Genomic DNA, 27,703 nt, shown 5'->3' on the forward strand with positions numbered 1-27,703 from the left:
AAAACGGACCATTTTTTTTTCTCTTGAATCTCGTGTGACATAATGTTAGTTTTTGATGTTTTAAGAGCCCTACTCCAAAGGATAGTTCGAAAAAAATTTTTAAGAGCTTGCTCCACATTTTTTAAAACGTCAGGAATCGTCAAAAAACGATTTTTTTTTTTTCAAACTTTTTTTTCTCATTACGGTACAATTTTATAGACAAAAAAAAAAAATGTATGTGGTAAATTGGCGGAACTGTATCAAGAAAACTCGCTCCGTCTTTTTTTATACATCATGCATGGGTATCTAAGAAGGTTAATCCGGGAACCTCGACGCACGATCTTGTGACTTCTTTGGGTCTCTCTCTCTTTATTTCTATCTTTTTTTCAACGAATTGGATTCGAACCAATTACGATCGAATTGAAAAAATACTTTGATAAAATTTTTTTGATAAAAATACGCATATATTTATAATATGGGGTATTCCAAGTGTTATTGAGGAGGTCATTTACCTCGTGTCATATCAGATCCGTGCATAACTTTTTTTTTTTTTTTTCCAAAGAATTTTCACCATTTTTTAAATTTTGCAATTTCCGTATATAATTTCCGCAAATCTCAATAGTCCAAAAGAAAAATAAAACATTCGTTAAAAAATTTTGATGTTTTGAAAAATATGCAAAATATGAAAATTTTCCAAGACATTTTTTATTTAAAATTATTATTATTATTATTATTCTATTGCAAAAGAAATAATTCTACGAACAACCCGACTTTTATGACGTTGGAAGAAAGTATTCGCGGTTGATTACGCTTATCCTGTTTATAATAATAAGGATCGACTATATCTCATCGTACTTCTCGACCCGCTTTGTTTCAAACGTTTTTATTATTTATATTGAAACGTTTTCATTACACTCATTCGTATATGGTAATGGTCGGTGATTCTTTATCGTTTGTACTTTGTCATTGGAAATAACTTTTGCAAAATTTCTGAGTGCGTAGAGGAAATTCCCTGATTATGACACTTTTACCGGTCGTAGAATTTATATAGACACTTACATAATCATTTTACGAGTAATTTTCCATACGTTGATTTTTGTCGTTAAGATACAGTACATTTTATGGTTTTTCATTTATAATACACTTAGGTTCGTCGCTATTTACAGTATTCATGTGACTATTATTGAAACGTTATTTAATTATTGTGATACAATCGGTATACATATTTCTAAGCACGCTTTCTAAGCACTTATCTTTGTGTTATTTATTATCAAAGCGGTTGAAAATCATTTCTACGCTAAGTAGGTACTCGTACGTTATTATATTACAATCGTTTTGTTGGACAAAAAAAATTATAACCTTTGTAATCAAGTTATGGAAAATTCAGATTTCGTATACATGCACAGGGAAAACCTGTGAAAATCGGGGAAAACTCGGGAGTTTTTTTTATTTCTTCTTCTTCTCTTTATTTTCTTCCCCACTGCGGAGAAAAGTCTGGAAATTTTTTTTTTTGAAAATAAAACTGAAATTTTGATTCCGACTAACGAAAAATCAAAATAAATAAAAACTCGTTCCTGTACACAAAACACCGTCGATCTGGGGGGGGGGTAAAAATTTCACGTGAATTATCTTGTTTTCATAACATTCTATGTATATTGCTTAATGTCGAATCTTGTTTCGTTCGCCCCCCCCCCCCTCCTTATCTTCTGAGGGAAAATGGCAGTCTGTAATTGTTTTTAAATTGATGGTCTGACAGAGTAAGTTAATCGTAGTTTTATTGGTAATATCGAAGGTGTTAGTATTGATGTTTAAAAAAGGAAAGAAAAAATGAGTTGAGTATTTCACGAATGGTTAGTGGAAAAATCTTATTTTCAGACTGGAATACCTGTCCGGAAAAGTGAGGGAATTTCAGATTTGACCAAAAATTTCGTAGGAAGTAGCCTGTATATATATATTTTCAGATTATTTCACCGCGTACCGCGTGCCTACATATAGATATAGATATAGATATATCGTGGTTTTTACTACCACGTGGTCAACACGCGCATGACACAAAGCATGTTATTACCTACTTAACTAGAAAGACGCATGCATTGTAGCTTGCTGTACAAATGTACAATAAAGATATAAAATAGATACGATCTCGTGACCTCTTCCTTCGATAGCCTCGATTCCGTGACCTCGTCTCGATGCCGTCGTTCGCGTTTCTATGTGACACTGTGAAACCTTGAAAAATTGTCGCAGGAGAAAAAACAAAAAAAGTGAGAAGAAGAAAAGAAAAAAAAAAATTCTACGCCTGGTACGGAATGTGGAAAATACTTGATTTTCATACTCGATGGCTTGAACAACACGACGTGTGTCCGCGTACCGCGATCCAGAAGAATATGCGATATAATATTATATCTGATAGATCGTTTTATATTCGATTATATCTATAGTATAGATGATAAGTTATAGCTATATGAACGCGATTTTTTGCCGCGAATTACGACGGGCGTGTGTATAAAAAAAAATATGTTGTGTCGTGGGGATGAATGTACAGACATTTCCCCCCTCCCCCCCCCCCCTTTTTTTTTTTGTTGTAATTTTTTTCCCCTCCTTTTCTTTCCTTTGAGTCAGTCAAATTTACATCAATTTCATTATCGTAGATCTAAGCATATATTGTGAGTCTTAATATTAATTTTGTAATTATTCTTAGTATCGGACTATTTCTTGTTTTTTTCATAAAATCTTGTTATAATATCCGGAATATTGTTGTTGATTTATAACTCTTAAAGTTTGACACTTACGGTCACGGTAATATAATTCAATCTATATTAACGCTGAGCTTCTCTCTTCACTTCTCCACTTACGATTACATCCCCCTTTATTAATGATTTAAAAAACAAAAAAAAAAAAATCCTTTCATTTACGATGAATTTACTTTACGCGGTTGACGTTTTTGTTTTATTTTGTTTTTAGTTGTTGTTGTTGTTATTATTTATTTATTCATTTTATTTATTTCCTTTTCTTCTCCCCCACAAAATGCGTAACGCGAATGTAGGTACGTAGAGCAGGTTTCACTCTCCACCACCTTCTGCCCCCCCCCTCCCCCCCCCTCCCCCCCAAGAGTTGATCGGTTCCGTCTATAAATTAATATATATGTATATGTGTATATAGGTAAATAGGTACAATGTGATTATGCAGTTTGCGAGGATTGTATTTTCAACTTGAATCGCATTCACCGCGTCAGCGGTTATATAGAATTGCTCAACGCCTCGCTACCATACATATAATATAACTGATATACATATACATTTTACCACACATACAAACACACATACATAAGCGACCGAATTGACGTATTCGTACACCATGCGCGTATATTGTGTACCTATAGACCTAGGTATTATATACGTCATTAACACGTGCATATACCTACGTGTGTGATGTGCTGGTATTAAATGCAACGACCTGTGTGTGTGTGTGTGTGTGTGTATGCGCAACGCTGCTCCTCGTTCCACGTATATGTATATGTATATAGGGGTCATTCGACGTGAAATTTGAAATCCACGTAGGTACCTCACATCAAACTTTGATTTTGATCATTTTCTTTAGTACGATGCTGCAGCCGAGCCGAAAGTGTTTCGGAATTATCTTTGAGGTTTTTTTTTTTTTTTTTTTTGTCTGGGTCAGTGTTTAATATCGTACCGAGAAATGATCAAAATCGAGGGGGTGATGTGGAATATAATGGCACATATGTATACGGAGACCTTTATGTCAGCTGTATCTTTGATTTTTGAGGGTAGACGACAGTTTTTATTTTTTTCGATTCACTCTAATACACATGCATACATACAGATATACATAGATACATAGAACGTTAGTGCAAAAACCGTTGGTCGTTTAGAGCTTTGTATCATCGACAATTGTGTCTGTCCGGAAAACTGGAATTGTTACATATACGTTAAATTTTAATTGGTAAAATGAAGAATTTACTCTTATTATAGAAACAGTGAAAAATCATTTCAGTCTACAGAATAAAAATCTGATATCGATTCGTGAAGTAAAAAGTATCCTTGACATGGATTTATTTTATTTGATCTATTTTTTCATTTTTTTTTTTTATTTATTTTATAAAAAAATTTCGCACGTGTTCATATTTTACTGAAATCATGAGTAAAATCTATAGTTCTTAATATAAAATCGGCTCTTCTATTTCTTCTCTACGTGTATTAGTCAGTATCGAAATCCGATTTTAAAAAAAAATTTCACTCAAAACCTGAAGCAGAGAAATTAGGCAAACGGTTGATTTCTCAAATATGGTCGGGGGTGGGAGGGATCTAGAACCCTGACCGACACGCCGTGCCACCGAATGCCGATCGGCCGACTCGACTGGCTCGTCGACGACGCTAAGTACTACTACATAGTAAGGTATCCCATCCGACGAACCGGGTCGGGGCCCTTTTTCTTCTTCTTCTTCTTCTTCTTCTTCTTCTTCTTCTTCTTCTTCTTTGCCTTCGCCTCCCCCCTCCCCGTCGTAGTTCTTCTCTGCCGCTTCACCATCTCTTTTCCACTCACGTAGAGCATGCTATCGTTTATCGATCCAAAACACATGTCTCCGGGCGGTACTCCGCTCTCTTCTCTCCGTTTCATTCCACTCGGCTTCACCCCAAACCCACCACCACCACCCGCGGTTCGCTAGCCAGTGCTGCTCAACCCCGCGATCCACGATCTGTCTCCGATATCCGCCGCGCCACCCTGACCCTACTACCCCAAAAACCCAAGTAAACGTTCTACCCGATCCATAACAGGCCGCGAAGTGCATTGATTTCTAAAACCCTCTAAACCCCTTGTGAGTCGTTCCACCGCCTCTATTGGGGGATGATGGGGCGGCAGGGGAGAACAGAGGCTCATATAGCACAGGCTGCAACGAACAGAGGGAATCCAACCCCCTTCCAATCCACGCCTCTCCATCTACGGTTAATTTGACGTTTCACAGGCGAACGCTTGTACCTTCTAATCCTCGTCGCCGTCGTCGTCGTCGTTGTTGTTGTTGTGACGTCACGCTTGCGTCACGCGTTCTTATTTAACTGTACCTTAAACACGCACAATCCTTGCTTCTGTTCCTTCCTTCCTCTCTCTTTCTTTCTCTCACTCTATCCATCTATCTATCTTTTTCTTTCTGTCAGTCGGACTTTTACTTTGTGAGAGCCCCCCCCCCCCCATTTCTTTGCCTTTTAAGCAACTTTTTTTTCTCACCGCATCACAGTTGCGAAATATTTTTAGACGTACGTGCTTACGGTGTTCGAAACTGTCTTACTGTGACTGACTGGTATATATCGTATGAGCATTGTATGCTTATCAAGGCATAGAGCGGTAAATTTGAAAAAATTGCAAAGAAAGTCTTGTTTTTATAGTGAAATAATAATCTGATCAGATATAAATTATTATTGATCGAACTTCGCTACGTTTCAGTTAATAACGGCTTAGAGAGAGAAAGAGAGACATAGAGAGAGAAGAAGAAAAAGCTCAAACATTAGCAGAAGAAAAAACACAGTCATTGCAATGCCAAGGGAAAGCGACTATCTCTAACATCCATGAAATTCTAGAACTTTTCCACTTTTCACTCCGTCAAAACCTCTTTCTTCCTTCTCTCATTCGCCGCAGTTCCCTTTCTCTAGCATTACTTTGTCTCACTTTCTCTCTTTGTAACAAATGTCTGTTGTCCTTAGGAGGCCCTGGCCCGAGGGCGTAACTAAGAAGAGGTCCCCTCTCTTTCTCTCTCTCTCTCTCTCTCTCTCTCTCTCTCTCACTCAGTGTTTTCTATGTTTCTACCTGCTAATAACATGATGATGATGATGATGATGATGGTTGTGATGATTATACCATAATTTGTACCTGTCTAATTCTATTCAAGACTTTGCACCTAAATTTTGAGTCTGTGTAAAGTTTACAACGTGGTATACACTCAATCAAGAAATGTATCAAAAGTTGACATTAGACAAATGTAGAATTGAAAAATTTCACCTTGTAATTCATCGTTACAAAAAGATTTTTGGTTTTTCTGGACAGCAAAGAGGAATTAATACAGAGAATATCCTTCTCGGTTAGCAGTAATGATTAATCTGTTCACCAATGATTGCAGAGTGATTGCAATAAATGTACTATTAAGGGTTTGTAGGGAGGTCGGGAATATATTACGATGCTTTGATCAATGGTACATGTTTTATTGATAATTCATTACTCCTGTATCTTAGTACCGAGCTTACTGCGATACTTATCGTCAAGTCATTAATCGGTTTTGTAATATTAATACAATGAAAAGAAAGTATGCATTAATTTATGGTAATATTATTGATCAGGGAGCGTTTAAAGTATATGCATCATAGATAACATTCAGTGATTGGGATATTCCCATTTGAAATATTTTGTGTGACTTATTTTGAAAACAACTATGACAATATTCTATGTTTTTTGCAGAAGGTGAACAAGGCTCTTGGGAAAGTGGATTGTCTTACGAGTGCCGGTCGTTATTATTCAAGGCCCTGCACAATTTGATCGAACGTTGCTTACTTTCTCGTGATTTTGTTCGTCTTGGCAAGTGGTTTGTCCAGCCTTACGATGGATTTGAGAAACATCGCTGCAACAGGTATATTAGATTTTTTTCCCAAAAGTGTATATCATAAATTTGGTTATTTGCAATGTTTCTTCATTATCGACGTACTGATCTAACGTTTTTCATAACTTTACAGCAGTCACTTGTCGTTCTCGTTCGCATTTTTCGTTCATGGAGAAAGCACTGTATGTGCAAGTGTGGACGTCAGGCAACATCCAGCGGTACGACATCTTACCAGGGCTTGTCTTCAACGTACTCAAACTGCTCAATCTGCTGTCAAGGGTGAGAAAAATTTGTTAAACACTTCAGGCACGTACTAAATCAAAGGTTGAAGGAATCGAAACAGAACTTTGGTTCAAATTTATCAGAGTCCACGTTGTTGCTTGCAGTGATCCTAGCGCCGTACGGACTTGCCGGCACCTTGACCGGTCAAGTTGGCAGAGTCGATAGTCAGCTTCTAGAGGAATGGAGACATTTCTATCCCATAAACGGTGCATCGACGGAATCAGGACTACCGCCACTGGTCGAAGTTTTAGTTGGCGGAGTTCGTATGCGCTATCCTTCTTGCTACGTTCTCGTCACTGATATGGACGATGTACCAGCTGATGCTCCTCTCTCACCGCCGAGCAGCCCAGCCAATTACGAGCACCCTCTTTCCACGCAGAGGGACTTGAAAGCAGCCAGTGAATTGCCGGAGAGGGTGTGGGCCGAGTGTACGCTAAACTCTCCCATGCCTACACCTAAGACTATCGATTCTTCACCGGAACCCGGCACATGGACCTTTGCCGATGCCACGAAAAAGTCTTCCTGTAGCTGCTCCAAGTAAGAATGTTGAAAACACTCATTAAACACCTCTTTAGAACATTGAAATATTTAAGACAAAAATCCGTAAGACTTGACAAAAGCTGCCCAGATTTATGCAATTGTGTTTTTTTGTCGGCGAAAGGACAGAAGTCTTTAATTTATGGAGGGAAGATTTCTCTACTGATATCATAGATAAAATTTTGAATGAAATCTTGGAGACGTTGACTTTGTAAATCATTACTTGTGAATGGTAATATTTAAACACTGCTGCGCCGACACAGAAATATGCTACAGATGATGTTGTTAACATTACGCGTTACAAAATGAAAAAGAATTAAACTTAGGATCTGTCTAATGTGAAATTTCCCTTGAAGTGATCTAAAGCACTGTAAATTTTGCTCAATTTTTACAACATGAATACAGATCCTGGATTGAAAGTAGTTCTTTATAATTTTCTAGAGGCATGAATGAGTATACCGTAGTATCTTATCATATCCCGGCGTCTGTATCAATTGCTATAAGCTGAGCTTGATTTGGATGGTATTTTTTATTAACCACTTAGCTTATGACACATGATAAATAGACACCATCCAGTTCGATTATTAATGCAATATAATTGAGTATATCTGTAGGCTGCTGTAACCATATACTCCAATTTACTTGCCCATGGCAACAGTGTTAGAATTTTGATGGTCCACGTTCTGCATGAGACATAGAATTAGGGTATATTTTGGTACTGTAAGAAGTTGATATAGTAAACAGATGTTTATTACCGTATCGATAGTAGATCTTTTATGGCTGTCGCAATGTGTGCATGTAAGTCCAGGTATCGATGATGGCTCAAATGTGTCACACTTGGTATTTGTATTTTTGGTAGTTATATACCCCCTTCTTTCTCTCAATCTTTGAATCTCATGAACCATTTTAAGGTAAGAATTCTGAATTTGTGTCGTCAATTTGACTAATACTTTACCAATATTGGAGGACAAGAAGGACTGTCTTACATCACAAGGTACAAATATATCATTACAATCGAGTCAGCATTAGCTCAATATTTTTCAAACATTCTTTTACTGTGTACTCATTCTTCGAGGTATAAATTGTTGCAATCGTCGGGGTCTCAAAGCGTGTCACCGTTACTAATCGGGTTCAAGTCAAGCCGCTTTGAGAACCTTTACGATAGATGCAAGATGAAGGGTGAATAAATATTGGCAAGGGTAATATCGGTCGCTAAAAACCAAAGTGGTGGTTACAGGTGTGCGACCCCCGGGGGTTGGAAGAGTCTGGCATCCTCTACGCAGTTTCATAGGGAGAAATTAGATAAAGGTGGACGGAGGGTAGTGCCGTTCCACAGACGCTCCGCGACTCAGTGGGATGCTCCTCCCCCTCCCCCTGCCAATGCCCCCAGGTGGGTAACGTCTACCCCCGACAATAAGATGTATCATCTTTCACCTCACGTCCATATTTATCGCAAAAATAATCATCTACTGGCCAAATACTTACAATCTGCATCTAATTGAACTTGTACTATTCTACTATGCTGGTTAGATATTAATACATACTTTCAATACAATAACCACGCACCGAGGTGATGAGACACTCCGTTCCTACCCATTGCTAATACCATAGCATGTAATCAGTTAAAACGAATATATTACACTAATTTTAATGATAAATTCACATGAGGTTCTCTCGTATTCGTTTTTTTTTTTTTTATTTTCTTCTTCTTTTCCAAAGAGTTTTTAGTTTGTCTTAACAGAATACTTTTGTCTTAAACATGTTCAAATATAGCAATATTCGTAACAGGCAAGTGATTTTATCCTCTCTAGTAATTCGAAGTAATATTTTTTTTTTTTTTTTCGAGCACTATATTTTAACAGATGTAATTGGGATATTCTTGACATATATTGTCGAAGTTTGTGTAGATGCTTGTTTACAATTTTTCAAACAGATTCCTGCTCACCCTTTGGCTTTTGTTGTGAAAAATTTTCGATTCTTTGGAAATATAGAAATAAACGTGTGTGTGCGTATGTTCGTAGTTGCATTCTAATACTTGGAAAGTTGATAGAATATGTAGCATTTTTCATTACTAATGCAGAGTGAACATCGTTACATCCATGGCTATTTATGCTTAAATTCATCGTTCATTTTTTCACAGTGACACTAATGCTGCACATTTTTTTCTTTTGTGATTTTCTCCTTTCTCAGGCTAATGTGTTTAAATTATGTCACGCATGTTCAATGTGGGTATGTGTACAATCACATTTATAGGTTCGCACGCTTGTATCAGAGCAAAACTTGGTCTCATGGTACTTTATAAAAATGAAATAATGAAACGCTTTTATCCTGCCACCGTTTTCCGCATATTATGAAGTAATTGTATAAATTCAAACCCATGCAGATTGTTACTGAATCGAACCGAGGCTCCAAGTACGCCGCCTGGTGGACCCCCTTCCTACCCAAGGGGACCTCCAACAGGAGGAGATTGTCTGCCTGTTCCATCGGTTGGCTCTCCTGGATCTCCGGCACCCTCTCCGCTTCCAACGCCCCATTCTGAGCCAGCTTCTGTCCCACCAGCAGATCCGACCATGCCTACTCTCAGTCCGCAGCCACCGCCGAGCCAGCCCAACGCTGCTCCGCCTATGACTCCGCCTCAGGGCCCAAAGTCGGCCTCGTCCACATGCAACCAGGTTTTCAGCCCTGTCCCTGGACCAACCTTAAAAAGACCAATCCTGGCATCCAGAGAATACGAAGGTGCTCTGCTAGAAGATGAACAACCTCTATCTTGGCTCTACGATTATTCGACACAAGAGGCATGGCTCAATCATCCTGTGAAGAGATTTAAAGGCTCACCATCTGGAGTTGCGAATTTGAGAGGGGCCAACTTATATCCGCCATTGAATCAGCAGCAACAACAGTCGCAAGCACCTAAACTCGAGATTAAACAGGAACCAAACACAGCTCCGGTTAGATATACTGCTGTTACTTGTTAATAATTCTTTTACGAAAGTGCTTTCGTTTGATATCTATGTGTGACCGATAACTATTTTTTCAAAGGGTGAATGTGCTGGAGGAAGAACAGACCCTTACGAATTTGACGCAGCAGGAGAAGAGAATGGAACTGGAGTCGATGGGCTTAGAAGACCTAGAGAAGATCCTCCAAAGCCTGGGTCTCTATTTACCAGCGAGGGTCTCCAAGCATCATATAAAGATCTTGATCAGATTTTCGACAATTCTGATCCCGATACTTCTAGCGACGAGACTGTATGTATTTAGAGGCTATTATGCTTTCCATTGCCTTGAGTATTATGCAAAGTGAAATTTCCTTTAGTTTTTCTGTTTGATGTTCTGCAATAACGCATTTGCGTTTTCTCAATCTATCGATTTGCCTGATTTTTCATTTTCAGAGATAATTTCGATTTTGAATACTGTATTTACACGAAAGTAAAACGCATCCTTGTTTAGAAAAGTTTAATTCAATCAAGCGAAAAACGTTGGATTAGCAACAACGATTGATAGCAATACCTTGAGTAATACGTGCGAATTGCGAAATTTTACTTTCGTACAAATAAAGAACTATATCATAATGATGAGTTAAGATCTTGAAATTGCATGAAATTGAATCGCGAGAATTGGTTGATTATAAGTTTCGTTAGAATAGTATAAATATAGCTTTCTGTTTAAAGAAAAAACGATCCAATTAGAAATTTTTTAAAATTACTTCATAAACTTTACATTGTCAGCAAACGTGTCTAAAGCGGAAGGTAACTTTTGCAAAATATTCCAGAATCATTGCAGTGGAGTAAGATTTGCTAACCTAATTATAATTTTCTTGCCAAAGAACTTAAACCAGCTTCAAGTACAAACACCACCGGGATCAAACAAGTCTGGAGGTCTGCATGAAGAGACCAGGCTTGACGGAGCCAACAAACACAACAGCCGAGGCGTTGGTGTACTTCGGCCTGAAGAGTTGTCGAAGATGTTTCCAACTCCACCTTCCCTGGAGCACAATCCTGTCGCTTCGCCGTGTCAGCTCAACGACCCTCCAATGGATCAAACGGAGTTATCGACCAACCAACGGTCGCTCAGGCATCAGCCGGATATTTATCCAAACATGGGATCACCCGCCGAAGAGTCAATCGATGATTGGTCATACGTTTTTAAACCCGCTCCAATTTGCAAACTTGTCGGCTCTTCGAAATACGCTCCGCTGACTAATTTACCAAGTCAGTCGCTGCCGCCGGTTTCTCTTCCGTCGCACTGCGTCTACAGACCGTCGTGGCAATGCAATCCAGTGACAAATAGTAACCCCGACAAAATTCTTCCACCTACTAGACCTGGGTCGGTCCAACAACAACCTTGCCCACCAAGTCCCGCGCCTCTCGGAACTCCGTATCGGGCGGCCACTTTGTCCGGAAGACCTCCGCCCCCTCCATACGATCAACCAAGTCCAGCAACGTCGACGACGTCTTCTTATCTGAACAAGAATTTGAACAGCATCGAAGCTGACACTCCCGGGCCTATCAGGGCTCCGGAATCAAATTCATTGGTAGTTAATATTTTGCTCGGAGATACAGCACTGAATATATTCCGGGATCACAACTTCGACAGCTGCAGCCTCTGCGTTTGCAACGCTGGGCCCAAGGTTGTCGGTAATATAAAGGGAGCCGATGCTGGAATTTACTTGGCTGGATCTTGGGGGCCGGGAGGTGCTCAATTTCAAGACGACGATCAAATACGATGCAATTGCGGATTTAGCGCGGTTGTCAATCGTCGTCTTGCTCATCGGGCGGGTTTATTCTATGAGGACGAAATGGAGATAACCGGCATTGCCGAGGATCCATCTGAGAAAAAGAAGGGCTCCTTGGTAGGGGTCGCCTGCGGGGGTGGGAAGACACCGCCGGAAGGCTTGGATTCGATACCTCCGAACGTACTTGAACTACTCAGAGAACAGTGCTTGATAGTTCAAAGTTCGGCTAGTAGCTTGAATAGAGCAGCAAGGATATACGCGGGTATAAAAAATTACTCGTCGCTTGTTCCCACAGTGAATACTTTGGAGTTCAACGACGGTAACGAAGTGTCGCTAGCTGCTTTGGATCAGGGAAAAGTTGACAGTACTCCAAACGAGAAAGCCAATCGTGTTAACGGCGTGCATAGATGGGTATTTCTGCGAGCTCGAGGGCCACAGTGCAGCGGAGACATCGTTCGTGTTATGAGATCTCTTCAGCCGTTGTTGCAGGAGGCAGTACAAAGGAAATGTACTACCAGAATGTGGGAGGCTCCTTACACCGTTGCTGGTCCTCTGACTTGGCGACAATTTCATCGTTTGGCTGGTCGAGGTACCGATGATAGGTGCGAACCCCAACCAATCCCTGCCCTCGTCGTCGGCTACGACAGGGACTGGCTCTCTCTATCCCCATATGCTCTTAGCTATTGGGAAAAATTATTACTGGAACCATATGCGGGCCCCAGAGATGTCGCCTACGTTGTCGTCGCACCCGACAGTGAACCAGTCATCACAAAAGTCAGATCGTTCTTCAGGGAACTATCTACTACTTATGAGGTAAACACGGTCAAAGTGCTAGACTGTAAATTCTTCTGCAAAGATCTTTTTTCTATACATTTAGAGGACAATTGTACAAAGAAGTACCGCTTAACCACAAATGAAATCTGCTATTACTAACGTAATTTTTGTAACTACTTTTCCAGATATGCAGGTTGGGTAGACATACTCCGATATCGAAAGTGGTGCGTGACGGCATTCTTCGCGTTGGTAAAGTAACAACTCAAAAACTGACCAAACAGCCAATTGATGAATGGTTTAAATTGCTGGGTGAAAATCAAATTGGAGAATTGCTAAGGCTCTATGCACACGTCTGCAACTATAGACTAGCGCCATACCTAACCCAGGTTATTCAAGACAGGAGCTTATTAGAGCCTGGAGATTCGCCCAGCAAACAGCAACAGCCACCGCCTGCTCCTACTCCTGAAACAACGCCGGCAACTCCTGACAGCTCAACGCCAAAGCCAGAACCTACAGGTATTTACCTCAGCAAGTTCTTTGTTCTAAACAGATATTGTTATCCATTGGTGTCGGTGTTCATATCCAGAGATCTTTGCATGTTTTATTTCTGGCCAGGAATTGAGTTACAGCATTGAGAAACATTTGACTGTTGTTTTACAGAAGGTGAAAATGTTAGGAGCGAAACACCGTTATCTAATACAACACCAAACGCTGGATCTGGGACAGGCAATACTACACCTGTGTCCATTAATACAAATAATGTAACAACAACTGTGGGGCCTGACGAAGAGGAGGTGGAACCACCCGCAGTAGTCGTATATTTAGTTGAACCGTTTTCACTGGGCGGAGCCGAAGATCCTGACCGTAGGAGGCTCGCTATCTTGGCTTTGCTGCGTGCTTATTCTGCCGCTGTTAACAGCATGCCGGAAAATATCAGATCTAACATCAACGTTCAGGTGAATGTCGTTTTCTCTTCACTGGTTTTCTCAATCAGATTTTTTCGTCATTCTTTCATTATAACCCTTTTGAGTACTGACTATATGAATTTTTCTATGTTTCTAGTTGATTTCCTTAGAAAGTATAATGGAATTAGGAAGAGCGAGAGAAAGGCGGAGAGCTCAGGATGAGATGAGATCACTGGCTCTTAACGTATTTTTACAAGGTCGACGACTTCTCAATCATAACTCAACAGTCAAAAGTCTTACCGGTTTTGGTACCGCTGCGGCCGCCGATATCTTTCTCAAAAGCAAAGATGTAAGAATAACTTTTTATACTTGTAACAGACGCCAATCGAGGCATTGATCGTACTTGTTATTTTTCCAATTTCCTACGGTATGATCTAAACGTTTGAACTCTGTATCCTCGAAACAGGAACGAAATAAAGCTCCCTACCGGCTCTACGCTCCGGCGTATGTCTTGGCGCCATTGCGTGGGAAAAGCGAGGCTCCCGAATCGTTCGGGATGGCGGGACCAGAGGAATGTGCGGTGCTCTACTTGAGTTACTGTCTAAGCGAAGACCAGGCCTGGTTACTGGCTGTTGCTACTGACGATCGAGGTGAAATCTTCGAGACTGCGACGATAAATGTTGACGTGCCGAATAGAAGACGCAGAAAGAGAGCATCGGCTAGACGCGTCGGTCTTCAGAAGTTGATGGACTTTATTCTCGGCGTTATGTCGCAAGGGGTAGGTCAAAAGTGCTATGAAATATTTTGATAAAATTCCTCCCAATGTATCAATTTATAGAGTAAAAACGTTGGAATTAATTTTATTCTGTTCATTTAATTTTCAGGTCCAGCCTTGGAGATTGGTGGTCGGTCGGGTGGGTCGCATCGGCCATGGTGAACTGAAAGGCTGGAGTTGGCTTCTGTCTCGCAAAGCGCTTCTCAAGGCGTCAAAACATTTGAAAGAAATTTGTGGTCAGTGTAGTCTTATGTACCCAGGGGCGGCACCTTGTGTATTGAGCGCATGCCTAGTATCTCTAGAACCAGACTCGACACTCCGGCTGATGGCTGACCAATTTACCCCGGACGAAAGGTTTAGTCAAGCCTCGGTTAACTGCCAGCTGTCCACGCCGCAGGACGTCACGTGTACTCATATTCTCGTCTTCCCTACTTCAGCTACTACGCAGGTACGCTTTTCTCGTTCATTTTAATCTTCATTTGTCTATATCCAAGATTTATACACTGATAGATTCAACTGCCAGTGGCAGAACATGAATCTCTCGGTGTTCAAAGCTACATGTTATACTTGGCATTTCTCAACTACTTCTTTTTAACACTGCGATTGATTTTACAGTCTTCGCAAACTGCTTTCCAAGAGCAACACATTAACGGACCGGATCTTGGGGATGATGAATTGTTTTCGGCACTTGACGACGACATGCCGGAAGGGATGGAAGGAATGGGAGACTTTAACGATATATTTAACGTTTGGCCAGAGGCAGGTGCCGGAGGAGGACAAAGTCCCGGAGGAAGTCCACACCGACAAGAGGGATCACCTTTAGGTGGTGAGGGCGGGGGTTCAGGCCTCGGAAATCACGACGGCCCCGGGAGCCCTTTCCCCTGCAACAACACTCCCAGGGTAAGTATTTTGCCTGATGGGTATTTGCTACATTCCAGAAATATAACGAATATAATCCAGGCAATGAATATCGTTAACGGTCTTTCTTCATTTCACAGACGGCGGTAAATGACCAGGCCGAAGAGGTCGGAACGCTTTTGCAACAGCCGTTGGCTCTTGGGTATTTGGTATCCACAGCACCTACTGGACGTATGCCCTCCTGGTTTTGGTCGGCATGCCCTCACCTCGACGGTGTTTGTCCCGTCTTCCTTAAGAATGCTTTACACCTGCACAGCCCCGCTATTCAGCAGAACAGCGACGATCTTTTGCAGCAGCAGAGCGCACTCACTGCGCATCCCCTCGACTCTCAGTATACCACCGATGTGCTTAGGTCAGTAATATTTATTAGTATTCTGTGAATATTTATTTATTTATTCAGTCAGTAAAGTAAAGTTCCATCGGTAAGTAAAATTACAAAAGTAACCCTGCCGAGATGAACAGGATTACTGTTCGCTGTGAAATTAAATTCTAAAACTTACTACTATAGTATTAGGTCATAATATCGCAATAAAATTAATTGGATCGTCGTAGTTTATGGTATAACTTAACCGAAATGACATGAGATTCAAACATTATTAGCTATTAGAAGAGTATCGTTGAGTTGGGTTTGAAAAAGCTACCCGACGTTACAGAGATTTTAACCGAGCACTATGTGTATAAAAATGCTTCGAAGATTGATTCAACATGTACACATTTAAAAATAACATCGATATTACGGATATCTGTAGTGAGTCCGGTGCCATGACGATATAAATAATTAAAAATATTTGCTATGCCAATAACTTTTAAACTTCACTCATTGCACAATCGTATCAAATGATTACAGGTATGTGCTGGAAGGATACAACGCATTGTCCTGGCTCGCGGTGGATGCCAATACAAAAGACCGGCTATCCTGTTTGCCGGTCCATGTCCAGGCACTCATGCAGCTCTACCACGCAGCGGCAGCCCTCGTCTGACCCAGACCCTCTCCTCTTGTAATGCAGCGCGCACTCCTCTCTCTCAGATTCGTTACCGTATTAACATTACTCGGGGCTTGGCGAGAGCAAATAGTTTTGTACCCGCACTGCGGTGATACGACGTTGAATATCGATAGAATCGCTGTCTCGTTCCCGACTTGATCGTTGACGTCCATGAGAATAAGGAATTGTATAAAATTGAGGACTGTTACCTAGAATACAAAACTCGGATACGAGAACAAGACGAGCATCGTCGTACGTCGTTAAGAGCGAGTATAAGACGTTTGGAATTGCCTCTCGGTTAATAGATAGTTAATTTTATAAAAACTTGAAAAAGAAGTAAAACAATAACAAAACATCAGAACCACTAGTAACTTATATGTATCCACAAGTGTTTTTAATTGTAAATTAAACTTTTGTACAAAGAATTTTATTACATACTAGCGCGACAAGTAATATAAAAACGAATATATTACATTGTTTTATAATTTTATATAGGTAATAAAATAAAAACGGGGGTAATTGTTATTTGCCTCATAAAAGCCCCAAGTATGCGATGTTGTGGAAATGAGAAACGCGATGTGTATGCTCCCCTGTTCGAGTCACTGTTATCACGTTAGCCAGACTCGAAGCGCAACACTTTAGTAACGAGTGAAAATTATATTGACTTCGGAAGAAAAAAAAAATGTCATTTGATACGTTGGACGACCGTACTCCTTATGCATACGGCATAGTGTAACATATTATAATGTTTAAAGATAGAGAGATGATAATTTATGAAGCGATCATATCGCGGGAATTAGCCAATTTAACTTGGTCGTCCAAGGATTTGATCATTCAAAGAGAAGAAAAGAAAATAAGTGGAATAAGATACGACATGATAAGAAGATGAAAAAGGGGACGGAGAACGAGATGGGGGAGAGGGAGGCACGTGTCTGGGTGGAGCCGCGGTGGCAAAACTGCGTCAGTCGCATAGTACAAATATGACCTGTACATAGGAACCCCTAACCCCCTAATTAATGAATGAATTGAATAATTAATTTACTCACACACACCCACACTCACTCTGTATCTATAGTATTTATTACATGGGTAGTACGTCATTATTGGGATTATTATTATTATTATTATTATATTAATATTACGAAATACAGTTTTATGTGTATATATATAATTATATACTTCGTTCTAAATTTGAAGTGCGTTTTGCAATTCAAATTGCAAGCATAAAAGAGAAAGGGTATAAATGTAAGAATTTCTCGTTTATTTATTTATTTTCTCTCCTTATTTCTTCTGTATAATGTAATTATAATAGGTATAATTCGAAAAGACAGGAATAATGTATATTTTGTTTCTGTATCATTGGTTCTTTTTTTTTCTCAAGTTTTTCAATACACTATCAATCGAACCCTTTCTATTTATGCTTGCCATGTAAAGTAATCCATCCTTTGAGCAATTTACCCTTTTATCCTTACTTTTTATCATCCAATGTAAAGAAATAAGAAAAAAAAATTATTTACAAACGCATGTATCTACATATATAGGTAAAACTCGTAAGCCGTTATTACTTTTCTTCTTTATGACTTTTCAAGCTGCACGTGGCTGGTAATTACCTATCACATAAGTTATCGTTGGTTTAAAATGACTAGTATATTACAAATTATGGTACAAGAATAAACGTGGTGTCCAATGCTCGGTGAATACGGAAAATAAGGAAATACTAGAAGAACTCAGCGAACAGTGCTAAAATATCAAGGTCGTGACATACGGAAAAGCTGGAGATAATCAGGTAATTATTTTGATTCAGCAAACTCGGAGAATAATCAATGAAACTTTAACATTAGTTTTTTTTCAGAATCGCGATGAGAATTGTAGCAGCTCAAATTATTTGATTCCAGTTAATTTGCAGTTACCCTGAACATCCGAAAGATATTTGATAATGACGAAAGTGATGAAAAAAAATGATGAAAAATGAAAGTAGTCCTGTGGATGTATGTAACATACGACCTGATTACGAACGAAAGCAATTAAGTGGAGAAACATTTTTTGTGAATTTTCGGCGATTTGCCTTACCAAACTGCTGGACACCATGGACAAGAATTCCCGTCTAAAACTTCTTACATAAAGTAATATTAATTTTGGACTAGTATTCAGGCGTAGCACTGGAATGTACTGGCGAGATACTTTGAACCTTGTGAGATATGCCATATGGTCGCAAATGATAAATGAGATACTCCAATACGTACATCATGTTGGGAGATACATAATGAAATGAAATAGCGCTGTCTGAACAGCAATTCAGACCGTCGTTTGCTTTATAGTAAATATACTTCCAGTACCAAAAATTTTTATCCACGTGATTCGGAATTAAGTGATGCTCAGGGACGAATGGAAAAAATCTGCCACGTCCGTGTGGATCGCGAGTGTCCATTGCACGGACTCCGATATTTTCCAGGCACTTTCCCATTTCCACATCCTCCGCTCCACCGTTGTCTGCTCGGCATTTCGTTTTATCCGTCAGTCCATCCTCTACCAGCGTGCGCAGTCCTTTTTGGCTGAGCACATAGCCTGCCCCTCCGCTCATGTATCCTTGCTTAACAAACGGCTTGAATCTGCACCCGAAGTAGAGCGGAGCTTCGGGACTATAGGACTGTAGCATGTAGCGGAGATTCTCAACAATCACAAACCTAAAAAAAAATTGATTGCATTACTTTGGGATTATAAAAAACATACTCTTAATGCAAACGTCAATCAATACTTACGTATCATCATCCGCTTTCATGAACCAGTCAGCCTTGTCTCTGTAATTTTCATATACGTATTTAAAAGCTTCCTTAGTCTTTGCCCACAGATTGTCTCTTCCTTCTTTCACAGGAAGAGCTATAGCCGGTAGGTTCGTGTCTGTGGATTAAAAACATATTTCCCATACTTTAATAACTTTTAGTTTGAACGTTACTTCTTGCGGCTAAAAATTATTCCTTACCGGCTTCTGAGCTCATGAAAAGCAGGATGTTACATCGTTTACCCCAAGTAGCTTTCACGTGACGAGCTTTAGTTTGATGGTTCTTTGGACTAGTCATTACCCAGCAAAGAACCCTAATTTTTTTCGCCATTTGTTGGGCAACCTCATCTTCTCCTTTGTGAAATTCTTCATCAGCTCCATGAAACTTTACATCCGTTTCTGGGCCTGTCTGAAAGTAAAATCACTTTCATTTCATTATATCGCACAATTTCTTACTCCAATATAATTTTCTGCTTCGGCTTCACATTCAAACCTTAACTGTTATACGAGGTAGAGAATGAGAATTGAACAGTAACCCTGAAAGATGTGAAGAACGTGGGTGAATGCTGCCAATAAATTACGATTGTTTAATCTTGCTCGCATCTGATGTGAGATTCATTGTGAATTGCATATTTATTATAATTAGATATTTCAAGATTTGGGGAACTTTGGTTTTAGCTCTACGAGAGATTGATGTAATTATTAGCTTTTGATCCATTTCAGGATATAGGACGTGAAAGTAAAACTATGTTGCGTTAGTAGTGCATTTGGGATTGGATTCTATTAAGGATTAGTCAATACCTCTGATTCAAGCTCTGAGGAATGATGAGGATCTCTGAAAGATACCGCAGGGCTGCCAGTGATCCAGTTAAACATGCGAGGAGCATCATTTGTTGCTGCAAGAAGCAAGCAAGCCGAAAAAAACCCGAAAACCATTCCTGTAGCGAGTGTCAGTACAAATCGTTGACCACCGCGACCACCTAATATCAGTAATAACAAATCTTCGTACCACCTTAAATCCATCACCTTTCTTATTTTTATTGTGTATAATGTCAGAGTAGATGACTGTGCAGTTTACAATCTTAACATTATACTTGACAATGTTTTACGTACCTACAAAAGTACAGGCAAAGTGGAAGAACGAAACAAGCTCTTGAGATAATGATTTCAATTTTTGTTATAATTCTTCGAGCTTTGCTACTATTATGCTTTTTGATTCTGGTGCACCTACCGTGTAATGTTCAATAAATTTTTCTGGAAAACTTACCATTTAGACCCGGTACCCACTGCTGTCCCATAGTGGAGGATTTTTGTTTATCCAAATTTTAGCCAACAATAAAATGGCAGTCCATGAAAATTGCATAAGTAGTCCCAAAAGCTAATCACTGTCGAGTATGGATACACGAGGAGGCAATCTATTTGGTCCAATGTCAAATCTTCTGGTAAATGTGCTGGCTCTCTGTTTTCAGGGTTTGGAGCTTACTGTAAATATTGGATAAATTATTATCAGCTATATCGCAAAATAGGCCTAATCAATGCTTTGAACAGGAACTACATTCTCTCAAACAGTTCATATGTATCAACGGTTTCTCACTACTTCTGTGAATTAAATGGATAGGTCAAGAAATAATACGTTTAAAAAATGAATAAAAAAAAACTCAGGATTTACATGTAGAAAACTAAAAATATCTGATGCTATTTATAATAATAATAATAATAATACATCCAGTCATCAGTCTTCAAGGTTTAGAAAGTGGGAATGTGTTGTTGAGCAGCTCATCAAAGTACTTTTTGCTTAGACAAGCATATTTTACAGATAGCAAAATTTAATTCTATTCGACATTTAGACTGCATATACAGTTGAGGAAATCAGACAAATTATAAGAGAAAAATGTGTGTACTTTCAAATCAGTTTTTATTTAACGTTAATTTTCATTTCTTTTTGTTTATTCATTTTTTATAATTAAATTATTTGTATATCAGTAGATGGAAGAGAAAAAATAGAAAATAAAACCAAGTTACACAATTTATTTTTTATCATTAAGTATGAAACAGTTATACTCCTCAAATACTATGATCGAATTTCGACTTTGAGGTCTATGATTGAATTTATTTACACAAAATTTTCTTGTAAGATATCATAATGGGCATTGTAAAAAGACATATTATCACAGTGGAAGAAATAACTATTACAGTATGTACATTGGTTGATTTACCAAAGGATAATAAATGTTTAATACTAGCACAATGAGCGAGTTGTATAATACAACGTATTCGAGGGTGTAAAATATATGAGCATGGTTTTTCTTAAGTTTACTGCAGCTGAAAAACGGTTCTCAATAAATTATCGAAGAATAGAGCTAATTTAAAGTCTGATAAACCAAGGAATAATCGCGTGTGATTAAATGTCGTTCCAAGAGAATTTTTTCTTTCTGTCATGATAAAAGAACGCGATGAGCCAGATGTAGTGCAACGAAAATGATAGACGCTAAAAAGGGGTGGAACAAATGGTATGAAATAGCCTTATAAAGAGATCAATAATTTGTTACTTTTTAGTAGCAAACACACCGTCACATGTGAATTCTGGAAACCGGATTCTCAATTTATTAATGAGGATAAATATTCGACGATCCGAGATACTAAAGTACGAATAATTACAAAAGGTCAACATTTACGTACCGGCACTGAAAAATGTGTCAAAACACCTTCCCCGCAGCTGGCGCTTTGTTTCGTATTTACCGATTTACTTCGCTATAACATTCTACCGTATTTTACCGATGAACTAACTACAAGATTAGTACAAGTTTTCACGATCTGGGATGAGAAACTGCGAACCGTTACTCTATTCCATATCGTCGACCTTCTTTCTTCTCTTTTTCACTTTATTTGCGAGTAACAGCATCCTAATTCGACATCAAACACGGACAACCGTCCGCGAGAGACTGGCGAAAGACTGGGAAGCAGACGAGACTAGTGGAGACTAGCCAATAGTGCCAATACTGGTATACGGTCTGAACTTAGTCTGAACTACTAATTCACTCCATAATCTAAACGGTCTGAACCAAAGAAGATCTATTATATGGTCTAAATCTTGGTCTAAATTATAGACAACCTCCAGAAAGACACGAGGAGATGTTGCAATTGTGCAGAACAATACATACTCTTCTCAATTAAACAATGAATTAATTCCAAGCGAGATAATTATGAGGGAAGAAATTCTTATCCCTCAATGAATAAAAATTCTTGGAAATATAGGAAACTCTTTACGATTCGAATGATTTAAGTCGTATGTAATCAACTAATTAACAACAACGCAGATACAAGTTATAGGACATTTGTGTGGGCCGCGCGAAAATCGTAACGTTGGCTAACCTGTCGAATCGCGACGCGTTCAGAGTGGTTGAAAATTTTTATGGGGGGCATACGGAGCCTTTTCCTCTTTTTTTAACTGCTTCTAAGCCTGGTGGTGCGCTCGTCGTCGTGTCACAGATTTTACTAGCTGTTCAGAAGGTCCTAATATCGTCAAGAGTGCCCGTAATGTCAGCTGTCGACGATGTCTACGAAAGCTGGGAAGAAATGGAGGAATCTGGGGTAAGCGTATGCTGATGTACTTTATCAATTCGGAGCCATGCAACTTCAGTTACACCCGACACGCACCCCGTATGCATTACTCCGTTCGAGACCACTCATGTTAACCTATATTGCCCTTAAAATCTTCCCCATTATCCAGCTGCGCCGTATCTAAAAGTAGATCGAAATCTAACCACTGCATGCATCTATTTTACACGGAGATCGTTCAACAATCCGGAACACGTCCAGTCATTTTCTCATCAGGCACGTATTATTTTTGGTTTCCATTCGAGTTCATGATTCAAACACCCAAACGCACACATAGACTTACCACACACCTGCGTACAGGTGAATTCGCGTCATTTCCGAGAAGTTTGTTAAGTCGGAACTTTACATTCGAAAATTGAATATTTGCGTGCGTTACTTATGTATCAAATCTTGAACACCACATGGCTTCACCACAGACTGGTAGCATATCGCAGAGTCTCCTTTTATCCATATAGAATTGGTGGTAGTTATACCGATGTAAAAAATATTTATTTCTCTTTACAGATACGCCAGACAGTAAAGAAAAATATTTATTCCTTTTATCGATACGCCAGACAGTAAAGAAAAAGAACATATAGATAAGAATATCATACAATTTTTAGTACTCACGACATGACATAAATGAACTGAAAATAGAAAAAATTAAGCACCCTTTACAAACAGACTGTTCTAACGTAACTCGGTGCAGTACTTGAGGGTTAATGTTTTAGCCAGTAACGACAAGGAACATCCCCCACACAGATGTTTTACAAGAGAAAGTTTGATATTCTCAACTCTCTCTTGAATGATAATGATAGATGATGACTTCGTGCTTTTGCAGGTGCTGGACAAAAAATTAAAAGCACTGAAATTGAATCCCTTGGAAGGTTTAGACGATGTTGAACCCCAGAGGTAATATATTCTAATTTTTGAAAAGACGTTTTGTTTTATTATGTTGTTGCCTAATCTCAATCGGCACAGCTTAACAGGTACTGAGAATTCAAATACAAGGATGATCATCCTTGGTGAAGATGGCATGCGCACTCAATACGTCCCGCCGAAACCTACAGTGAAAATCCTCAAAAGGCCGGCAAGGCACTCCCAAGGCAGCGGAGACGGGCCTCTCCTCAATGGAGACGGCAAACCAAAGCAGCCCATAAAATCCCTAAAACAGGTAAGTTTTGATCCGCATTTCCAGAAAGACTCTTTTTGATTCATTGAAATCAGCCTTGAAGACAAAGGTGAATCAGTCTAATTTCCAATTAGACAAGTAATTATTTTACGTAAACGATATCTAGTCGAAACAACTTTCTTCAATTGATGGAGTAACTTTTAGAGGGAGCAAGAATATGCAGAGGCACGCAAACGTATTCTGGGAGAGGAAAAAAGTCCGGAAGAGAAATTGGTCTGTGAAGTAAACAGGATTCAGCCAAAGCCACCGAGTCCTCCAGGGAGTAATCTCCCCGCAAATGTGCTACGGATGCCAATTGGCCCTGATGGAACCCGAGGTTTCCATGTCCGCAGGTAGCGCTGTTACCAGGGTCTTTCCCTCCTCACCCATCTTTATCCTCTTGGTCCCTCCCCTGCCCCAGGGGAGGCGGAGAGGCGGCTATGAGGCCGACCGCAGAATTCTAAAAGCAGCTCCACGCTTCTTGGCAGCTGAGACCGTGGCGTCTTTGGAAACAACGAGGAGTTTGCTTGGATCTGCGTCCAACAGGCCACAGAGCACCACCGCATATTGCACAGCGCCCAACACACGTACCAATGATATGAAATGCTAATTACATAATAACGTGACACTGTTGCCAAAAAAGAAAAGAAAAGAGAAAAAAAACTACACAAAACAAATATTCACACAATACCAATTCGACATTGTTTTTATTAAGTTTTTTTTTTATTTTCATTTTCTTGTTTTTGTTACAAATGGACCAGAGGTTCTTGATTCGAATGGGATCGTCAGAACTAGGAAAAAATTTTATTTATCTTAATAACAGACGAAAGATGCAGAAAATCGTTTCTTCTCCATCGCAATGCTTGACAAGAATTTTTGTGCCGATATCGAGAACTCTAACACATACATTATACCTTCAATAATATAAAATATTCCTGTTGTATCACTATTGATATTCCAGTTAATCTCCAACCTCCAGCAATATTTTCATACTTTAACTAAGTTTAAGCTAGAAGTAGCGTGACTCTGTGTAATACATAGTTCAGTGAATTCATGGAAAAAGTCTCCGGAATAATATAGCGAACCGGAATTCGAAATTTGGCCTTATTCAAAATTTATTATACACAATAATATTGACGAAACAATCTAGCATTAAATTGTACCCACAAATTTATTACGCTATTTTATTATCCATATTGCGTATTCCACCGTAATCTTAAACGGGCTTTCAAGCGCAAAATTATTGAATGCGTTCTATTGAGATCCAAGTGGTAGGAGCATGATTTATACGTATTAGGTTTCGTGGTCGTAAATAAAATTGTTGCCAATCCCGAAGTGCGAAATGTCGCCCATGAGTACGGTTTCGTGTAGAGAGTCTACTCAGAATTTAGATTCGACACCGGAAGTGGATGGGTTTGTCCAGAAAAACGATAGTCTCGATTGGTTCGTCTCGAAAATCGATTAGTCCAGGGGAGTTCCTGCGTCATCTGCGCCTGCGGAATCTTTCTTTTGCCAGCGATAACCGAGCGTGAATGTCGCTGTGGTAAACAAAATATAAATCGCAGGTAATCCACAAAACTGTTCTGCATCCGAAGTGGAAATAGATTAATTACGTTACAGTTACCTCTGTTGTGCGTTTATATGTCTTTATTCCACGTTCTTTCTTAAATACTCGTCGTGTACGTGATTCCTGGCCAACAGGCCGGAGCATTTAACTCGTGATGTTCTGTGTTCGTGTTCTCATTAATTCAATATTGTAAAATAATTTGTTCATGAAAAAATTACAACTTAATCTTTGATGTCTCTAATAGCCTGAGTCAGTCTAATCGGTCTAATATTGATGTCAGCAAATTCGACTACCGTTGTGTTACTCTTTTTAGGTTATGTTACTGTCATCATGATCTCCGGTGACGCGAGTCTTTTTTCTTTACAATAATTCAAAATCACTTGGAGCTATTTGAAAAATCACAGTACCGATTCTCGACGAAAATACTTATTGTTGTTCGTACATTTTCACAGTTGTCAATTAATCGAAACTTGTTACAACTCAAGCAGCTAGTAATAAGCACAATATTCAAACAATTGCATATTTATTTCCAGCCATGGTGCGTATGAACGTTCTTAGCGACGCGCTCAAGTCGATCAACAATGCCGAGAAACGTGGCAAGAGGCAAGTCCTGCTTCGCCCTTGTTCGAAGGTGATTGTCAAATTCCTCACAGTCATGATGAAGCATGGTGAGTACTTCAAGCTTATGTAAATTTGAAACGTGTACTTCTAAGTGCATGCTTCGACCAAACTGTGCAAACTTTCTTGATACCACATTTAATCCTAAATATTTATTTGATCAACCTACTTTTAAATCATTTAAGTAATGCCAACAATTGATTTTTGAGTAGCCTTGTTTTACATGGTATCGTCTTTCATAGCAGTTTACTAAAATGGTAGTTTTATTCCAATGTAATTTTTTTTCTTTGTCATTGTGCTATTACATTATTGTTTCCTTTCATTGGTATATAATTTTAAAAAAAAATGTGGTTTGTCAAAATAATATCTTTCATTCAGTATCGATATATTTTATTTTAGAGGAATTCCAAACAACATTAAGTCACTTCTAATTTTGCATTTAGGCTACATTGGTGAGTTTGAAATTGTCGACGACCACCGCAGTGGAAAGGTGGTAGTGAACCTGACAGGCAGGCTAAACAAATGTGGTGTTATCTCTCCGAGATTTGACGTTCCCATAACAGACATTGAAAAATGGACCAACAATTTACTACCGTCTCGTCAGTTTGGGTAAGCATTTAAATATTTCTAATTAATGAGACTACAAAACATCGAGTCAATTCACTGAATATTGTAGTCACTCACAATTTGGACACAAAGCTTATTGATATATGTGACACTTTTTTCACAGGTATGTTGTATTGACAACCAGTGGAGGTATTATGGATCATGAAGAAGCAAGAAGAAAACATCTTGGAGGCAAAATCCTAGGATTCTTCTTCTAATTTAATTCTTTTTTGTACAACAACAGTAAAACGTGTCAATAACAATCAATTGCTTAATTGTACAAGAAACAAATACGCAGTATAGAAAACATGCGAAAAACCTTACCACCAATCAATAAATGCTGTTGATACGAACATAATTTTAAACAGGTCCATCTTCTCCGATCTTTTCATTATACATCAATAAAAAAAAGTAAGGCCCTATTATGCAACCAGTGGGAAGATTAGCTGTTAGAGAAAAACAAGTGAAGTTTACAGATGTATCGATTGCGGCATGCAGTTATTAAAAGGATCCTGTATGATAGCCATCCCGACAGGAATCTACCATTAATAAAGATCTGTTTCCCTGTAGACACGTAACATGCACATTTCGTATATGTATATGTGCATTCTGGAGCAATTTGCAAATTATTAAATTATAAAATTTTTATTCACTGTGCTCGATACATGCGAAAATATTGTATTCATAGGTGAGAAATGACTTTATCGATAGTTTCGTATTAACAATTATACTGGTCGGTAATGCAGAGCGCGACAACTTCACGTTGCTAATGAAGTTCTCTGCCTTAGCCTCTTTGTAATGGCGGTACGTCCTGCGTTTCTGATTGGCGGAATTCACGGCCAATGAGACGAGCGGTGACAAATGTGTGCGTAAGCTCGT

At 39.1% G+C, this 27,703-nt stretch overlaps 4 protein-coding genes across 10 annotated transcripts in view; 3 read left to right on the top strand and 1 right to left on the bottom strand.

Moving 5' to 3' along the window:
- Positions 1-17,327, top strand: part of LOC124410424 (mediator of RNA polymerase II transcription subunit 13-like) — a 28,041-nt gene extending 10,714 nt beyond the window's left edge. The window contains exons 3-17 of one of the 2 annotated variants that reach the window (XM_046888776.1): positions 6,442-6,610; positions 6,714-6,859; positions 6,967-7,399; positions 8,637-8,789; positions 9,783-10,347; positions 10,439-10,645; positions 11,223-12,944; positions 13,091-13,421; positions 13,566-13,861; positions 13,968-14,159; positions 14,277-14,588; positions 14,695-15,033; positions 15,201-15,485; positions 15,584-15,855; positions 16,351-17,327. In XM_046888776.1, the coding sequence (XP_046744732.1) occupies positions 6,442-6,610; positions 6,714-6,859; positions 6,967-7,399; positions 8,637-8,789; positions 9,783-10,347; positions 10,439-10,645; positions 11,223-12,944; positions 13,091-13,421; positions 13,566-13,861; positions 13,968-14,159; positions 14,277-14,588; positions 14,695-15,033; positions 15,201-15,485; positions 15,584-15,855; positions 16,351-16,483 (5,555 nt within the window). In that variant the 3' untranslated portion in view covers positions 16,484-17,327. The remainder of the gene's footprint in view (positions 1-6,441; positions 6,611-6,713; positions 6,860-6,966; positions 7,400-8,636; positions 8,790-9,782; positions 10,348-10,438; positions 10,646-11,222; positions 12,945-13,090; positions 13,422-13,565; positions 13,862-13,967; positions 14,160-14,276; positions 14,589-14,694; positions 15,034-15,200; positions 15,486-15,583; positions 15,856-16,350) is intronic. The other variant, XM_046888777.1, reaches the window with a different exon arrangement.
- Positions 16,925-23,285, bottom strand: LOC124410427 (glycoprotein-N-acetylgalactosamine 3-beta-galactosyltransferase 1-like). 4 transcript variants are annotated; one of them, XM_046888783.1, is made up of 6 exons: positions 23,167-23,285; positions 20,533-20,747; positions 20,067-20,245; positions 19,467-19,674; positions 19,246-19,384; positions 16,925-19,170 (listed from the first exon to the last, which is right to left on the bottom strand). In XM_046888783.1, the coding sequence occupies exons 2-6, from the start codon at positions 20,561-20,563 to the stop codon at positions 18,627-18,629; spliced, it is 1,101 nt and encodes a 366-aa protein (XP_046744739.1). In that variant the 5' UTR covers positions 20,564-20,747; positions 23,167-23,285; the 3' UTR covers positions 16,925-18,626. The 4 variants fall into 4 exon arrangements, with proteins under 4 accessions (XP_046744739.1, XP_046744738.1, XP_046744740.1 ...); XM_046888782.1 differs by lacking the exon at positions 23,167-23,285 and adding an exon at positions 21,945-22,223; XM_046888784.1 differs by lacking the exon at positions 23,167-23,285 and adding an exon at positions 21,815-21,832.
- LOC124410429 (SUZ domain-containing protein 1-like) lies at positions 22,645-24,976 on the top strand. Of its 3 annotated transcripts, none has more exons than XM_046888788.1 (4): positions 22,645-22,856; positions 23,704-23,774; positions 23,835-24,036; positions 24,161-24,976. In XM_046888788.1, exons 1-4 carry the CDS (start codon positions 22,803-22,805, stop codon positions 24,278-24,280), a joined length of 447 nt encoding a protein of 148 aa, XP_046744744.1. In that variant the 5' UTR covers positions 22,645-22,802; the 3' UTR covers positions 24,281-24,976. The 3 variants fall into 3 exon arrangements, with proteins under 3 accessions (XP_046744744.1, XP_046744742.1, XP_046744743.1); XM_046888786.1 differs by having other exon boundaries at positions 22,653-22,856; positions 24,199-24,976; XM_046888787.1 differs by having other exon boundaries at positions 22,655-22,856; positions 23,844-24,036; positions 24,199-24,976.
- A 496-nt stretch (positions 24,977-25,472) lies between these two features.
- On the top strand, positions 25,473-27,177 carry LOC124410430 (40S ribosomal protein S15Aa). The gene is made up of 4 exons (XM_046888790.1): positions 25,473-25,598; positions 26,134-26,268; positions 26,662-26,827; positions 26,949-27,177. Exons 2-4 carry the CDS (start codon positions 26,136-26,138, stop codon positions 27,040-27,042), a joined length of 393 nt encoding a protein of 130 aa, XP_046744746.1. The 5' UTR covers positions 25,473-25,598; positions 26,134-26,135; the 3' UTR covers positions 27,043-27,177.
- The last annotated feature ends 526 nt before the right edge of the window (positions 27,178-27,703 follow it).

This window comes from Diprion similis, chromosome 9 (genome assembly GCF_021155765.1).
Source record: "Diprion similis isolate iyDipSimi1 chromosome 9, iyDipSimi1.1, whole genome shotgun sequence".
NCBI classification, from domain to species: domain Eukaryota; kingdom Metazoa; phylum Arthropoda; class Insecta; order Hymenoptera; family Diprionidae; genus Diprion; species Diprion similis.

What these genes read in the sequence shown, in the direction of transcription:
- LOC124410427 (XM_046888781.1), bottom strand. Translation starts at nt 20,288, where the DNA reads ATGGATTTAAGGTGGTACGAAGATTTGTTATTACTGATATTAGGTGGT. An exon ending in CCTCAGAGCTTGAATCAGAG is followed by an intron (nt 19,675 to 20,066) that starts GTATTGACTAAT and finishes TTTTACTTTCAG; the next exon opens with ACAGGCCCAGAAACGGATGT. An exon ending in ATGAAAGCGGATGATGATAC is followed by an intron (nt 19,171 to 19,245) that starts GTAAGTATTGAT and finishes ATTTTTTTTTAG; the next exon opens with GTTTGTGATTGTTGAGAATC.
- LOC124410430 (XM_046888790.1), top strand. Translation starts at nt 26,136, where the DNA reads ATGGTGCGTATGAACGTTCTTAGCGACGCGCTCAAGTCGATCAACAAT. An exon ending in CACAGTCATGATGAAGCATG is followed by an intron (nt 26,269 to 26,661) that starts GTGAGTACTTCA and finishes TTTTGCATTTAG; the next exon opens with GCTACATTGGTGAGTTTGAA. An exon ending in CTACCGTCTCGTCAGTTTGG is followed by an intron (nt 26,828 to 26,948) that starts GTAAGCATTTAA and finishes CTTTTTTCACAG; the next exon opens with GTATGTTGTATTGACAACCA.
- LOC124410429 (XM_046888786.1), top strand. Translation starts at nt 22,803, where the DNA reads ATGTCAGCTGTCGACGATGTCTACGAAAGCTGGGAAGAAATGGAGGAA. An exon ending in AAGAAATGGAGGAATCTGGG is followed by an intron (nt 22,857 to 23,703) that starts GTAAGCGTATGC and finishes GTGCTTTTGCAG; the next exon opens with GTGCTGGACAAAAAATTAAA. An exon ending in GACGATGTTGAACCCCAGAG is followed by an intron (nt 23,775 to 23,834) that starts GTAATATATTCT and finishes GCCTAATCTCAA; the next exon opens with TCGGCACAGCTTAACAGGTA.